Source organism: Mus musculus, chromosome 1 (genome assembly GCF_000001635.26).
Source record: "Mus musculus strain C57BL/6J chromosome 1, GRCm38.p6 C57BL/6J".
NCBI classification, from domain to species: domain Eukaryota; kingdom Metazoa; phylum Chordata; class Mammalia; order Rodentia; family Muridae; genus Mus; species Mus musculus.
This window is the reverse complement of record NC_000067.6, coordinates 168418662-168432518: the sequence shown is the minus strand read 5'-3', so window position 1 is coordinate 168432518 and position 13857 is coordinate 168418662. Positions and strand designations below refer to the sequence as shown.

At 43.9% G+C, this 13857-nt stretch overlaps 1 protein-coding gene across 6 annotated transcripts in view; it reads left to right on the top strand.

The window, feature by feature from the left end:
• Positions 1-153: 153 nt before the first annotated feature.
• The window catches only part of Pbx1 (pre B cell leukemia homeobox 1), a 313002-nt gene continuing 299298 nt past the window's right edge, over positions 154-13857 (top strand). For 4 of the 6 annotated variants that reach the window (NM_008783.3, NM_001291509.1, NM_001291508.1 and 1 more), the window contains exons 1-2: positions 350-1205; positions 4577-4650. In NM_008783.3, the coding sequence (NP_032809.1) occupies positions 1015-1205; positions 4577-4650 (265 nt within the window). In that variant the 5' untranslated portion in view covers positions 350-1014. Of the gene's footprint in view, positions 1206-4576; positions 4651-13857 lie in introns of all 6 variants that reach the window. The other 2 variants (XM_006496700.3, XM_006496699.3) reach the window with 1 other exon arrangement.

Here is a 13857-nt window from a genome sequence, read left to right as displayed (position 1 = left end):
CTTCCCGGCCCACCTCTGAACTCTGATTGACAAGACTCCCGGGCTAGGAGGAGCTGAAGGAGGCCGAGGAGGAGACGCTGGGTGGAAAGTAGGGGGAGGAGGAGCCCACTTTCAGGACTAGCCAATCATAGAAGGGGGCGGGGCTCAAGAGCCCTCCTCCCTCCTCTGACCCCCGCCTCCTGGCCTCTCCGCTCCCTCCCCCCTTCCCTCGGCCCCCTCCCCTCTCCTCCTTCTCCTCCTCCTCCTCCTTCTCCTCCTCCTCCTCCTTCTCCTCCTCCACCTCCTCCTCCTCCTTCTCCTCCTCCTCCTCCTCCTCCTCTCAGGCTGTGGTTTTTCTGTATATGTTTCTGGAGTCCTGAGCCTGGGCTAAACAAAAGCAGGAGGCTGACGGGGCTGCTGGAGTTTGCAGAGACACGGAGGAGGAAAGAGCTTGGGCTTTGCCTGCCGCCACGGCTGGGGGTGATCTGGCTTCTGCTACAGCCCACCCCCTTTGAGATCACTCTGGCCCGGAGTGGGGGTGGGGGGCAGCGGGGGGTGGGGGGGAAAGTTTGCATTGCAATCCCCCTGCCTTCCTCTCCTTTCTCCCGATCAATGCATATTTGCAAAAGGATTAAGCCACAGATTTAAGCGCCGGGAGCCCATTTCTGCCTTGCAAAGGAGATCGGACTGAAAAACCCAAAGGCGGCTCTGATTTCTTTTCGCCAAGTGGGAAGGTGGTTTATTTTTCTTGCTTTTTTGGAGTCAACACCCTTCCCCACCAGCCCTTATCCCCACCCTCACCCCGCAACCCCTTCACGCCCCCCTCCCCCTCCCCATCCTCCCACCATCCTCTAAAGAGGCAAAGAGATTTTTTTTTTCCCCTTTTGGTCTTCTTCTTCTTTTTTTAAAACCCTGGTCCCTGTTTATCCTGAAAAGGATTTGAAGACAGCTTGAAGGATAAAAAGCCTCGGTGCTTCCCAGGCGCCGATCCGAGGAGCCGAAGAGGAAGAGCCGGGGCTGCCGGAGCCTTCAGAGATGGACGAGCAGCCGAGGCTGATGCATTCCCACGCTGGGGTCGGGATGGCCGGACACCCCGGCCTGTCCCAGCACTTGCAGGATGGGGCCGGAGGGACCGAGGGGGAGGGCGGGAGGAAGCAGGACATCGGGGACATTTTACAGCAAATTATGACCATCACAGACCAGAGTTTGGATGAAGCGCAGGCCAGGTGAGATGGAGGCTTTTCTTTGCCTTTCTTGTTTTTTTTTTTTTCCCTCCCTCTCGCAGGGGGAAACAATGGGAACCGAATCACCACAGCGCTTTCTTCTAAAATGTTGTTTCTTTTCTCATTTTGACAAACAACTCTATGGCGGAGGAGTAAAATTTAAAGAAGCGTTGTTATCGAAAGTGTGATCGCCCGTGCTGAGATATGGCTGTGTGTAGATAGATGTTGTGCGAGTGTGTCTGTTAGAGGTATTTGTATGAATGCACAAAAACACGCAGCCACGCCGAAAATACTGCCAACTAATCCGAAAGCGGCCCTCGGCACTTTTTTACAGCTTTAAAAAAGTGTATGAAGGAGGCAGAATTGTCAAGTTCCGAGCCGCATTCCATGCCTTCGGTAGTTGAGGGACTTCGGAACATGACAAAATAAAAAAAAATGTCCCAAGAACACTTTATTTGCAGATCCCGCTGACTCCTAAGCTAATTCAGCAAGTTTGATTTTTTTTTCTTCTTCACTTACCCTTCCGTAATAATAATAATAATAATAATAATAATTATTTGGTCTTTTTTTCCTCACTCCCCACTCAAAATAAACAAACAAACAAACACAAAAAGCAAGGTAGCTCTGTGTTAGTAGATGTCAGATACTAAGAAAATACCTTGCCATCACTCCATTCTGTTTTTAGAAAAAGGAAATGGGAAGAAAGGAAAGACAATTTTGCTTTTGAGGGCTGTTTGTTAGTTTTAAGAGACTCCGATTTTTAGTTTAACTTTATTGTCTCTTATTTGACTTGCTGTTCTCACAGGACAGAGGCGCCTATGTGTGGTCCTTTATAAAGGGGTGGGAACAAATACCAACCATATTTTCTACCCCATGCCTCTTCCAGGATCACTAAGAGTACTCCTAAATTGAAATGGAAACTGGTGGCTTCATTTGTATTTCAGTAGGGCAGGGTATGAAGAAACATAATTATGAAACTGGGACTTCCTTAACTGAACCACCACCAGGTATACATAGTTCTCCACTTTAGGATTTTTTACAGCAAGTCCTCTTTCAAAATGAAAACACAGGTTAAGTGGCAAAGCCACTAACAGCTTGCCCAAGGCCCAACTCAGTTAGGAAGGATTTAAAAAAAAAAAATCTAATGGCCACATATGTCCACACAATTGCTCAGCTCTGTTAAATCTCTGAGTACTTTTTTATTTTGCTTTGGAATTCTTTTAAACATATTACAGAGTGACTAAACCTTATGTGACTTAGTTATATGGTTAACAAGTAATGTGGATTTTATGTAAGAGAAACACAGCCTTGAGAAAGTAAGAGGAAGCAGCTAAGAGCACGCATGCTATGAATTACATTCATTTTAGCTGCGAACACATGGAACATGTAAACTGAAATGCTAAGGCTTAGGATGCCTGAAAAACTCGAGACTGTTAAGGACCCCCCCCCAACTATTTTCATGCTTTTAATGGGGGGGGGGAGATTTTTTGAAAAATTAATTGGTCCTCTTTTCCAATGTTATTATCTGAAGAAAAGCTAATGGGTATGACAAACGAGAGGCTCCCCACTGGCAACTCTCTCTTGAATTGGAACAGATTCCTCCATAACATTGTTCCAGAAAAATACACTCAGACACCACTGATCAACTGGCTTGATCACAAGTTCTTGAAGTGGAAGAGGCCAGTGAACGTGGGTCCTCACTACTTTTCTGCTCTCTCTTTTTTGTGAAACTGACGACAAACTCTTCTCAGCGGGTATCCCCTTTAATGGCCTAGATGCTGAGAAAGATCAGATGCAGTTTGGGGATGGGGAAAAATCCAGTTGTCTCTCTCTAACCCCATTTGTGTAGCGTGGGGAGGCAAAGCTTCTAGATGAGCTGCCAATTCTTTGCATTTGGGCCTGTGTGTGAAAAAAAAAAAAAAAAAAAAAGACTAGTGGGAAGTATTTTTAAAGACCCAGAAAAGATCTTAAATACATTGAACATTCTGTTTTTTAACCCCTTCTGAGAACTAGGTTGCTAACCCCCCACCTTTTTTTTTTCTTGAAAAAATGTAACTACTTAGACTATTAAGCTCTTTTTCTTTCTTACTAGTTCTACATTTGAAGTGCATATTTGTTAATTCAGAAAGTAAGCCATAACTATTTTAGATGCTGTGTGTATGTACGGTTTGAATTTCGAGTTTACTATTCCCCTGTTACAATTGTACAGAGCATGTTTGTGATGCGATCCCTGCCTCTCTGGAGGATGTGGGGTTTTGTTTTTGTTTTTTTTTGTTTTTTTGTTTTTTTTTGTTTTGTTTTGTTTTGTTTTTTCTTTTGGTTTGTTTTGTTTTTTAACTTTAAAACTGATTGAAAAAGAATTGAATGTGTTTTGAGTGCCCGGGGGTTTCTGCTTATCTTTACACATACATTTAGTTAGTAAACAGAATTCCCTTAGCTAGTAGCTGATAACATCAGTATTTTGTTTCCAAAACAATATCATTCTGCTAAGTGAGTCTATAGTAAACTAGAAGGAAGGGCATTGTTCTGTCCCTCAAGTGCATTCCCAGTACAAACATGCACAACCACAGGTAAATCACTAATCTAAAAGGCAAAATTGTATTTATTTTTTCCCCAGTGGGTGCAAGGTCCTAATTGTAAATAATTGAATTTCAACACCTGCAAATAAGCCGTGTGCGCACAAGAGCCATAATGTGAACACAGAGAAATGAATTTATTCCCCATCTGGGTATGTTTGCCCCCTGGCAATGCATTTCCATACTCTTTAACTTGGGGACTGAAATTTTATAAATTGACAGTTCTACTCACAAGACCTTTCAAGCATCTTATGTTTATGAGAAGACAGGGCGTCTGCAGAATGAATTCGAACACATGGATGAATTAAATTTGAAAACACACGCGCACACACAGACACACAGAGGGAGAGGCACAGCTCCTAGGCTATGGCCCTTACAGAGATTATACAGAACTGTTAACCTAGGCATTTGGCCTTGATGCATTCATTGTCTTGGGTAGGATTCTTGGTTGAAGAATTCCACTTTGGTTTTAACCACTTACTAAGGGGTGGAGGGGAGAAAGAAAGAAAGATGAAAAGAAAAACCCTTTCCCTAATGGGCATAATTTAGGTTATTTCTGCTCTGTAGTTAAATCCCTACCCTCACTGCTAATTACCATTGCTTCTTTTGCTATGGTGGGACTTTGTATATTAAGTCATAAAAACAACTGAAGCATGCCATAGAGTTAGGCTTGGTGTATATTTTTTTTTTTTTTTTGGCTAAGTGTTGAGGTCCCCTCTGTACCTTATCAGTTTGATCTTGAGTGTCCACCTAAGCTGTTGTGTTTGTTTTTTGTTTTTGTTTTGTTTTTTCTTGCAGAAAACATGCTTTAAACTGCCACAGAATGAAGCCTGCCTTGTTTAATGTGTTGTGTGAAATCAAAGAAAAAACAGGTAGGAATGAAAACTCCAACCTTTGGGCCTTTTTCTTTGGCTAGTTAAACCCGCTGAGCCTGCAGCTCCTCTGCTGTTCTTGGGACCTTAGTGTTTTAGAATGCAAGCGCTACCAGGGAAGTCCATGGCTGCTTTCTCTAAAGGGAAACAGCTTTGACAGCCGCTTTCAAGCAGTATGTTGTCTTTAAATCTGGCCCCAACTCTTTTTGAAATTGGGGCTAAGGCAGAGGTTTGGACGGGAAATTTATAGAATGATATGCCTTTGGGGGAAAAATACAAATGTAAAAATCCATTTCCTGAAGAAATAGATTTTTGTCTACAATGACTGACCCCCATCTCTCACCCCTGCTGTTGGGCAGGGGAGTAAGAGCTAAGCTGTTGTTTCCTTTCTTTTTTGGCCACTTTGTTCTTTGTATTTACACAGAGTCACCAACTTGAGGTTCTCAAAAGAGTGTCTTGGAATACCTTTGTGGAATGTCCAATTCAATATTAGGTGAACGGGCTTTTGAATGGCCTCTGGTTTTTCTAGCAGGGACCGACCCTCTTTAGATTTAGGGCACTATGTTATCCAGAGATCATTCCCTCTCTTGTTTTGCTACTTTCTGAGCCTCATATCATAGACTAACACACTTATAACACATCCCAGGAGGGCATTTAAATTTTAAAGCAACAATTAAAAAATCGCAGTCATCAATCAGAGGTGTTCTTAAACAACAGATGTGCGGAGAAAGGCCACTTAGCAACTGTCCTCTTGTTTCTTTATCTTGGTCCTTAATTTTCCAAAGTGGGTTAAATCGCTCCCTTGTAAGAAGAAAGGGTGGGGAAGGCGATCTAACGCCAGGGCATAAAGAGGGACTGGGGGGGTGCATGCAGACAGGGAGCGGCTGCTGGTCTCTGACTTTCTCGCCCACTTTAAAGCCGGGCAAAGTACCTGCCATCCCGTATATTTATTTATTTTTTACAACAAGGTGTATAACAGTCAATAATTCATATCTAAACCATATAAGCAAGGGCATGACATAAATGAAAGTGACAATAGATATGATTGCATGCTCGGTTGATATACATTGATAGTTACACATGGGAAGGGGGGAGGCTGCGGAAGGTGGCTTTCCTTACGTCTCTCCTTTTAAAGGTCTCTCTAAATGTCTCTCTGGATTTCTCTGTTAAGAAAAAAAAGAATCTTTTCAAGGGGTCACTGTTGATTGAATATGCAATTACTCAGGTCTTTCAAATGTCTGTGAAATTAGTAAATAGTTCCTTTGTTGGATGGTGCTTGTAGGGGATGGAACACGCAGACAAAGCACCTGAGACAGGCTTCCCAGACCTCTGAATCATCCAGGTGCCTGTGCCAGGACCTAACCTTATTGCAGAGCTGATAATTGCGTCGTTTTAGCCATGAGAGGCGCCTTTTGAGAGATGTATTGATTGTGCATACCGATATCAAAGGAGCTCTTCCTCAGTGTGCCTCTTAGGTTTTTCTTGTTATTTTGTCTTGTTATTTTCTTTCTTTCCTTCTTTCTATTAGCTCAGAGAAGGAAGCCGGGGGCTCGTGTGCCTATGTGTCTCCTTCTCTCCTAATTTTCCTTCTCGTTTGAAGTCTTCTGTGGTTATTCACTTTGAATGGCGGGTTTTGTTTCTCATCAAGTTGGAGTTTTGTTTTGTTTTCTAATCTCGGTTCATGAAATGTAGAGTCACAATAAGAAGGAATCGGAACTAAAGGGACAGAAGGAGAGTTTCTCTTTAAAGATACTGTATTCTGTATTTTTATTGGGAAGGGTACCACTGAGGTCACCGACTTGTACATCATGGCCCAAGTGTTCAATTCTCATCTCCTAATTAAAACCTGCTGAGGTAGTGTAGATCAAAGTGGGTGGCTGTGAAAAGAGGTCCGATTCAGGTGCGCAGTGAAGACTTCGCCCATGATTAATATTGGCTACGGTGCCGGGGGTGGGGTGGAAGTGGGGAGAAATTGTCGAATTGGCCAAAATGATGTTCTTATGGTTGGAAGATATTAATCTGTTTGTTGGTTGTTGTTGTTGTTTTTTTAAATTATTGTCAATATGAATATGGTTGGAGTCTTAAAAATAATATTATTTGAAGTTTTATGTGTTATTGATACAGGATGCCTTAAAGGATAGCTTATGAAGTAATGTAATTAGTGATGGTTCCTGTGTGAAGAGGGGTACAAAACAAGATTCTATGGAGAGGATTCCTGACTCGGGGGAGCAGGAACTCGCTTTTATTCTTCCAGTTGAGTGTTGGGAGGCTGGAGAGAGGGAACAGACGGAGGTGTCAGTGGTAGAGCAGACAGTACTGTGTTTAAAATCAGCTTTTATTACTAAGAACCGTGTGATTTCTGTGTTCAGGATCTGGGCTGCCTGTGTATCTTCATGCCTTTGATGCCCTGGGGTAATGAATGCAAAGTGTCTGGAAAGTTGCACAAGTCTTTCATTTCAGTGCCCGTTTCTGTCTGTCTGTCTGTCTGTCTGTCTGTCTGTTTCCCTCTCTTTTTCCAAAACTAGTAAAAAAAAAAAGGTGGTCTAAAAGACCAGGTCACATGCTTCTGTGCTGTCCTGGAACTTTTCTTATTGGGACTATCAAGGCCCACAGCACTGAACAAGTGGCCTTGCTGAGGCCATTCAGGGTAGAGCAGATCTGTGTACTCTGGCCAGGAGCTGGGGTGTGTGTGTGTGTGTGTGTGTGTGTGTGTGTGTGTGTGTGTGTGTGTGTGTGGTGTGTTGTGTTGGCTTGCTGCTGCTTTTGTTTCTTGGGTTTTATTGATTTAGTTGGAAGATTGAGGTAAATAGGAAAACTTACAGAGATGCCTGATCAACCTTTTTGGTATTTAAAAAACAAAAACAAAAAACACGTGCATGATACCTAAGGCAGGCTGCACGGACTGAATTATAGTTGATTGATGGGTATTTAAGTCAGAAATTACTTTGGGATTTTTGAAAAGTAGATGAACTTGAGTGTTTTGCTTTTGAGTGTGGGGAAGTGTTTATTTTGATACTTTATGCTTTTAAAATATAAACGCTAAGGTAAAAAATAAAATGCCAACAAAATATTCAGGTTACAGCTTGCGCTCAGCCTCATGCAGACCCTGTTGAGAGCCACGGCAACAAACTTTACAGATGTGCCTTCCAGCTGTATCGTCAGTCTGGGACCATAGCTGCTTTAAATACAGAATTTGGGTCATTTACAATCAAATTTCCTTTTAAAGAACTGTCACTTGTCCTTTTACATGTTAGCGATAGGCTGCATTTTGCCTGTGTCTACGTGGGCTGGAAAATGGGTTTCTTGGGACTGAAGAATAGGAGAAAAAAGTCAAACATGTTGATTTTCTGAAGGAGGAAAAAAGATCTGCAATATTTAATAAATACTTAAAATTTTTCTTTTTAAAAAATGTTTACACTTCTCTGTCCAAAAAAAAAAAAATCATAAGTTTAAAAGTCAGGAAAGGTGAAAAGAGAGCCTTATTTACTAAAGAGAGGAGTCCGAGACACCTGGGAGCAAGCTGCAATTGTGAGTGAATTTGAATTTTAGCACCTAATAGCTTTCTCTGGCACTCCTCAGCTAAGTTTATACCAAGTGTAATCTGCTCTTGAGTTCAATCAAATAATTGGAGGAGGGTTTAAAAACCGATCCCCCCCCTTTTTAATCCTCTTTTGTCTCTCTGTCTGTCTGTATCCAATTAACACCCCCATCGTGGTGCTGCCGATTGGCTTTTTACCCTTCCCCTTATTTCTCTTTTCACTCCCACCCTTCTCCATCCTGCATGCCACTACCACAGCAGTTATAGGATGGGACACTTCCTTCTCTCCCTGCCCCAGGAAGAGCTAGAGAGGTGTGTGTGTGTGTGTGTGTGTGTGTGTGTGTGTGTGTGTGTGTGAGAGAGAGAGAGAGAGAGAGAGAGAGAGAGAGAGAGGACTGACTGTGGAAGGAAGCTGTGTGTGACTTCAAAAGACACAAGTGACCTTGCTCCTTGAGCAGAACTGGACTGAAATAGCTGTAGACAGTCTGGAAAGGCCTCCGACCGGGTCCCTTTCCGAGCTGGGTGGGAGTATTGGAGATGCTAGCCTTCAAGGCCTGGCAACTGCAAAACCTTTTATTAATTTTTGTTTTTTTTGAAAAGACATCTAAGGAGTGGAGAATTTGGTCCTTTCAGGCTGCATGCCAGGGAGAATGGGCTAAGGAGAGGAAGGAGCAGCAACCATCCCTCCCTCACGAGATACTGGCTTTCCAAGTGAGGCACACGTGCTGTAGACCATCAGTGTGACTCTGAGAGAGTGTCGGGCTGTATGTGTGTGTGTGACTCTGAGAGGGTGTCGGGTGGACTGGAGGGAAGTCATGTCTTGTCTCCAGGCATTTCAGTGCCTTTCCATTCCTTGAAAGTGGGTTTCCAGACAGATGAGCTCCCAAGAAGTGTGAAGAGGGGTAGCGTATGATTTGCTCGTAGCGTCTCAAAAGAGATCGAGGGCAATAGTGTGTTATTTGTTTCCTCACCTGGATAGAACTTGAGAGACAGTTTGCGTGGAGACTCTGCAAGAGGCCGTGTGCAAGGGAGAACATTAGACCTAGAAGTGCCTGAGGTGCAGACTAGGGGCTGTGAGTAGTTCCGGAGGGGCTGAGATCAACTGGAGATTCCGGGACTCAGCTCCCAGCCCGGGCTCGGCCTTTTAAAGGCTTTGCCTCTGTGTTCTGTTGATATCCAAAAATGTTCTCTCATTCTTGGCAAAATTACAAAAATACCCCTGAACCAGTAAACAAACCCAAACCTAGATATTGGCCATACGTAAACACAAAATCATGGGAATTTTTAAAGTAGAGCTCTGGCACCTTTAAAAACATTTTATTTTAGTTATACTTATGTATTTATTTGTGAGGGTGCAGGGTGGGGGAGGTGAGGGAGGAGTGCCATGACAGATGTGTGGAGGTTAGAAAACAACTTTCAGGAACTGGTTCTCGCCTTTCAACGATGCAGGCCCTGGGGATCGAACTCAGGTGTCAGGCTCAGCTGCGAGCACCTTTACTGTCAGAGGTATCTCACAGGCCCCTGGCTTCTATTGTGACCTACCTTGGATGTGTGTCCCTTAGGAAAGCCAAACCTCAAGTTTTGTTCTGAATATCTTTTAGATGGAAGTGGTAATGTCTTTTTCCCCCTTGAGACAGGGTCTCACTCTGTAGCCCTGGAACATGTTATGTGTTATGTATACCAGGCTGGCCTTGAACTCCCAGAGATGGACCTGCCTCTGCCTCTGCATCCCACTGCTGGGATTAAGGGTACAGACAACCACTCCCCCCTTTTTTTCTTTCATCCAGGGCATCCACTCCTTCCTCTTACCTTCTTCACCTGGGTCAAGGGAAGCCGCGGGTTCCCACATCATGCTGTTCCTTCACTGAGGTTGTGCGGAGGGATCTGGGAACACAAAAGTTGGTAAAGATAAACATGGGGTCCCTGAGCTCCCTGTCAGCAGCTCTCTCAGGGCGCCTTTTCATCGACCCCTGTACACGCAGGAACACATACCTGAGGCCCTCTAAAGATGGTGGAGGAGGCTTAGTGTTCCAGGGAATGGGGGTGGGCATGGGAGTGTCTGGGTTTTGCTCGCTTGGCATCTCAAAGACAGCAATTCTTAGCAGTTTGGAAAATGGCTCCCTGGGCATAAAAAGTTCAGGTGTAGATTGTCATGGGACTGGAAAGCCTGCCCCGGCGATGACAGAGGAAGGTCACTAGTGCCTAAAGGCTCTGTGGGGTCAGAGTCCATCCTTTTCGGCCTATGATTTATAGTTTTACCTACATCTGCCCCTGAAAGATTTGTCAATAAGTGGGTATTGGGGTGGGTGCCTCATGCTTTTTGCTCTTTGTATACTTCCAACTGAGCAACTTTCAGACTACAGATAGATTTCTTAATTTTAGGAGGAACTGTGACACTAGCTGGTAGGTAACTACTTGGTTTCTATAGCCAGCCCCCTTGATCTACCACTCTTTGCTGTGTGACCTTCTTTAGGTTGCTAAACTTCTCTGAGACCAATTTTCCTTTTTCTATAAAATGAAGGTCACAGTGATATTTATCTGAAAGTGTTGCTATGGTGACTCTCTCTTGAGATGCTGATACCCACACTTGGGTGTGTGTCATCCTTTTCCTGGTACCTTCCCAAGCTTGACTGTATGGTGAAGGGTCACTGGGAGGACTAAACGATGTAGTATATGCCTAGTGGAAACAGACATGACTGGTGGGTTTTATGGTTTCTGGCCCTGTTTTCTTACATGAAAGAGAGAGACCTGCACCAGATGGTCCCTAAGGGTGAGCCAGTTCCAAGGCTTGAAAGAGGAAAAATTGCTGAATTTAAGGTTAGCTTCTTTTGTTTCTCATGTATTTTCTGCAAGTGAGAATTAGATGTGTTTCATCAGAAGTCGGGCATGGAACAGAGTGATGAAGAGGAAGGTCAGGGCCTTTTAATCATGTTCTTCCTGGACAACTACCGCCTAGCCAGCTAGAATTGCCTGCACGGTGGATAATGTTTGCCCAGCAACACCAACCGGAAACAAGGCATCCTCAGGGTTAAAATATTTTCTCTGAGCATGCCCAGTTGGTGCCTGTCAACCTACTGAGCTTCAAGGTAGGAACTTGTTTTAAAAAAAAAGAAGAAGAAGCCAGAGTCACGTGACCTCTCCCCAAATTCCCAATATGTTCTGTATTTAGGAGAAATGCTATCTTTGTCACTGAGATGGGCTTCATGACACACAGCAGGCTACTGTTTCTTCATGTTATTTTTTTAAAACATATGTTTGAAATGTATTTTATATACCATGAAATTCACCCCTTTGCAAAATACAGCTCAGTGATTTTTAGTGTATTCAGCGAGTCCCCAGTGCCACAATCTAGTTTTAGAACTTGTTGGTCCGCCCCTGACCTAATATTTATCACCAGTCTGGCCATGTCCCTCTTTCCCATGCCTAGACCCTATCAGCCCTTCATCTCACAGTCTGCCTCTCTGCATAGGGCCATTTTACAGGAATATAACCATACCCCATGCCGTGCTTTGTGACTAAGCTCTTCCACTTAACATGTTTTCAAGGTTGGTCTACCTGTTCAACACACATATGAGAACTCTTCCAATCTTTTCTCAACCAAATACTATTTCGCTGAGTGGATCTCTACATTTGTTTCATCCACTGCCAGCTGCTAGACACTTGGGTTCTTTCCCCTTCTTGGCTGTTGTGGATACTGTTGCTGTTCTGTGGATACTGTTGCTGCTCTGTGGATACTGTTGCTGCTCTGTGGATACTGTTGTTGTTCTGTGGATACTGTTGCTGCTCTGTGGATACTTTATTACATTACAGTGTTTGCGTGTCCATGTCTTCTGTACACATAGGAGGGGAAGTACTGGGTCACTTGGTAACTCTATGGCTAGATTGTGAGGGCATGCTAAAATGTTTTTCAGAGTTCCTGCAGTGGATACAGTATTTGAAAATAAACAATAATAATAATAATAAATCAACTACTCCAGGTATACTTCATGGCCTGTTGCTGTTGACATATTCTTGAGTCCTGTTATGCTTGGTGCTGGGTTTTGTCCTCAGCGATCCTGGGCATCCACTTGTGCTAACCTACTCCGTTCTCTGATTGGAGCTCTTTCTTTTCCAAGTTTAGGATCCTGTTGTGTGTCCCCCCCCCCCTCGTCCTTGAGTCAGTCAATCTTTAAGCTCAGTGAAAAGACATACTGTGAAAAGTTTATTTCACCTGAAAATGTGCATGATCAGGAATTCTGTGGCTGTCCTCTCAGGACAGTTAGCACGCTAAAGAGTTAGCAGGGAAAGTCAAAGCAATGAATATGGAACTCTGGAGTAAGGTATGCCACATCCTTGGGGAGGAAGACACTCGGCAACCGTCGGTGGTAACCTTGGATGCTAGACCATGGGCTTGCAGTCAAACCAACCGGGTCAAATCGCATTGGTTATTTGATTTCACAGGGCATCAATTTCCTCATCTGGAGTGAAAACAATACCTAGGACCCAGGCTCTCTTGACAGACTAAACAAGACAACACCAGGAAGCACGGCGTTCAGGGTTTAATGCCTGTGCTCAAGGAACTGCCGCTTGCCGCTCTGGCCCTTTCATACTCTCTGCACCCAGTCCTATAGTTCTCAGACGGAGCACTGCTGTATATATAATTTTAAATTTCTCCATCTAGATTTGCTAGTCACCACATTAAAAGAACAATCAATAAAAAAAAAAAACCAAGCAAAAGGAAACAAGGAAATTAAACATCAGGATTGCATCTCATTTAACCCAAATGTACCTGAATAGTTCAACTAGTAATTGTCCTAAATGTTAGGGCAGTATTTGGTGTTCTGTGTTGTACAGCTTAGATATTGAGCATTGTGTTCCGTATGGGATGTGTCTTAATTCACCAGGTTGTGTTTCTCAAGCTTGCTGGCTACGTGTTACTACCATATTGGTTGGACAGCCAAGCCACTAAATGGCTATCCAGAAGGAATACTTCCTTCTCTGTTTTGGCAAATTAAGACACGTGTGGCTATTGCCTTTTCAAAGTGGATCTGGTGGGTCTATAGCTGGCTGCCCACATATGGACAGGCTTGTTAGAGCATTCTTGTACCCTGAACCCTCTAGAGGGCGGCAGGATGAGCAAGAACGAAGCCAGCCCCCACACCACCTCCTCTGTCTTTCTAAATCACTTCTCTCCATAACTGCTCATCTGTGGTTCTCTACCCCTAACAAAATCTCAGAGGTTCCCTAAAATAACCGAGTGGGCCGAACAGCCATCTCGCTATCTTTAGCTGCAAGAGAGTGGGAACCAGTCGGCGGACTCCATAGTTGATATAATCGCTAGACTAAGCTGCTAGACTGCATTTGAAGCCTGGTGCTCTCACTGTCTCTGTGTTAGCATGTCATTTCGAGAATACCAGTTTCTCCTTTGGCTCTCAGCCTTCCTGGTCTGCGTGGATATAGAGACTCACTAGTCCGACCCTACATTCTGCAGGCTATGAGGTCCTACATAACCCACTGTCAAGCATAGACACACACACTTGGAGGCAGGCGGAGCTGTTTATGAGAGAATTCTCTCTCGTTAAGATGGCAGTTCTAATTTAGCCTGGGAATCCCTGTATCTTTTCTAGGCGGTCACATAAAGTTGGTTATGGTGGTGCTACGGCTACTTCTATCAATCAAGCTGAATTGGA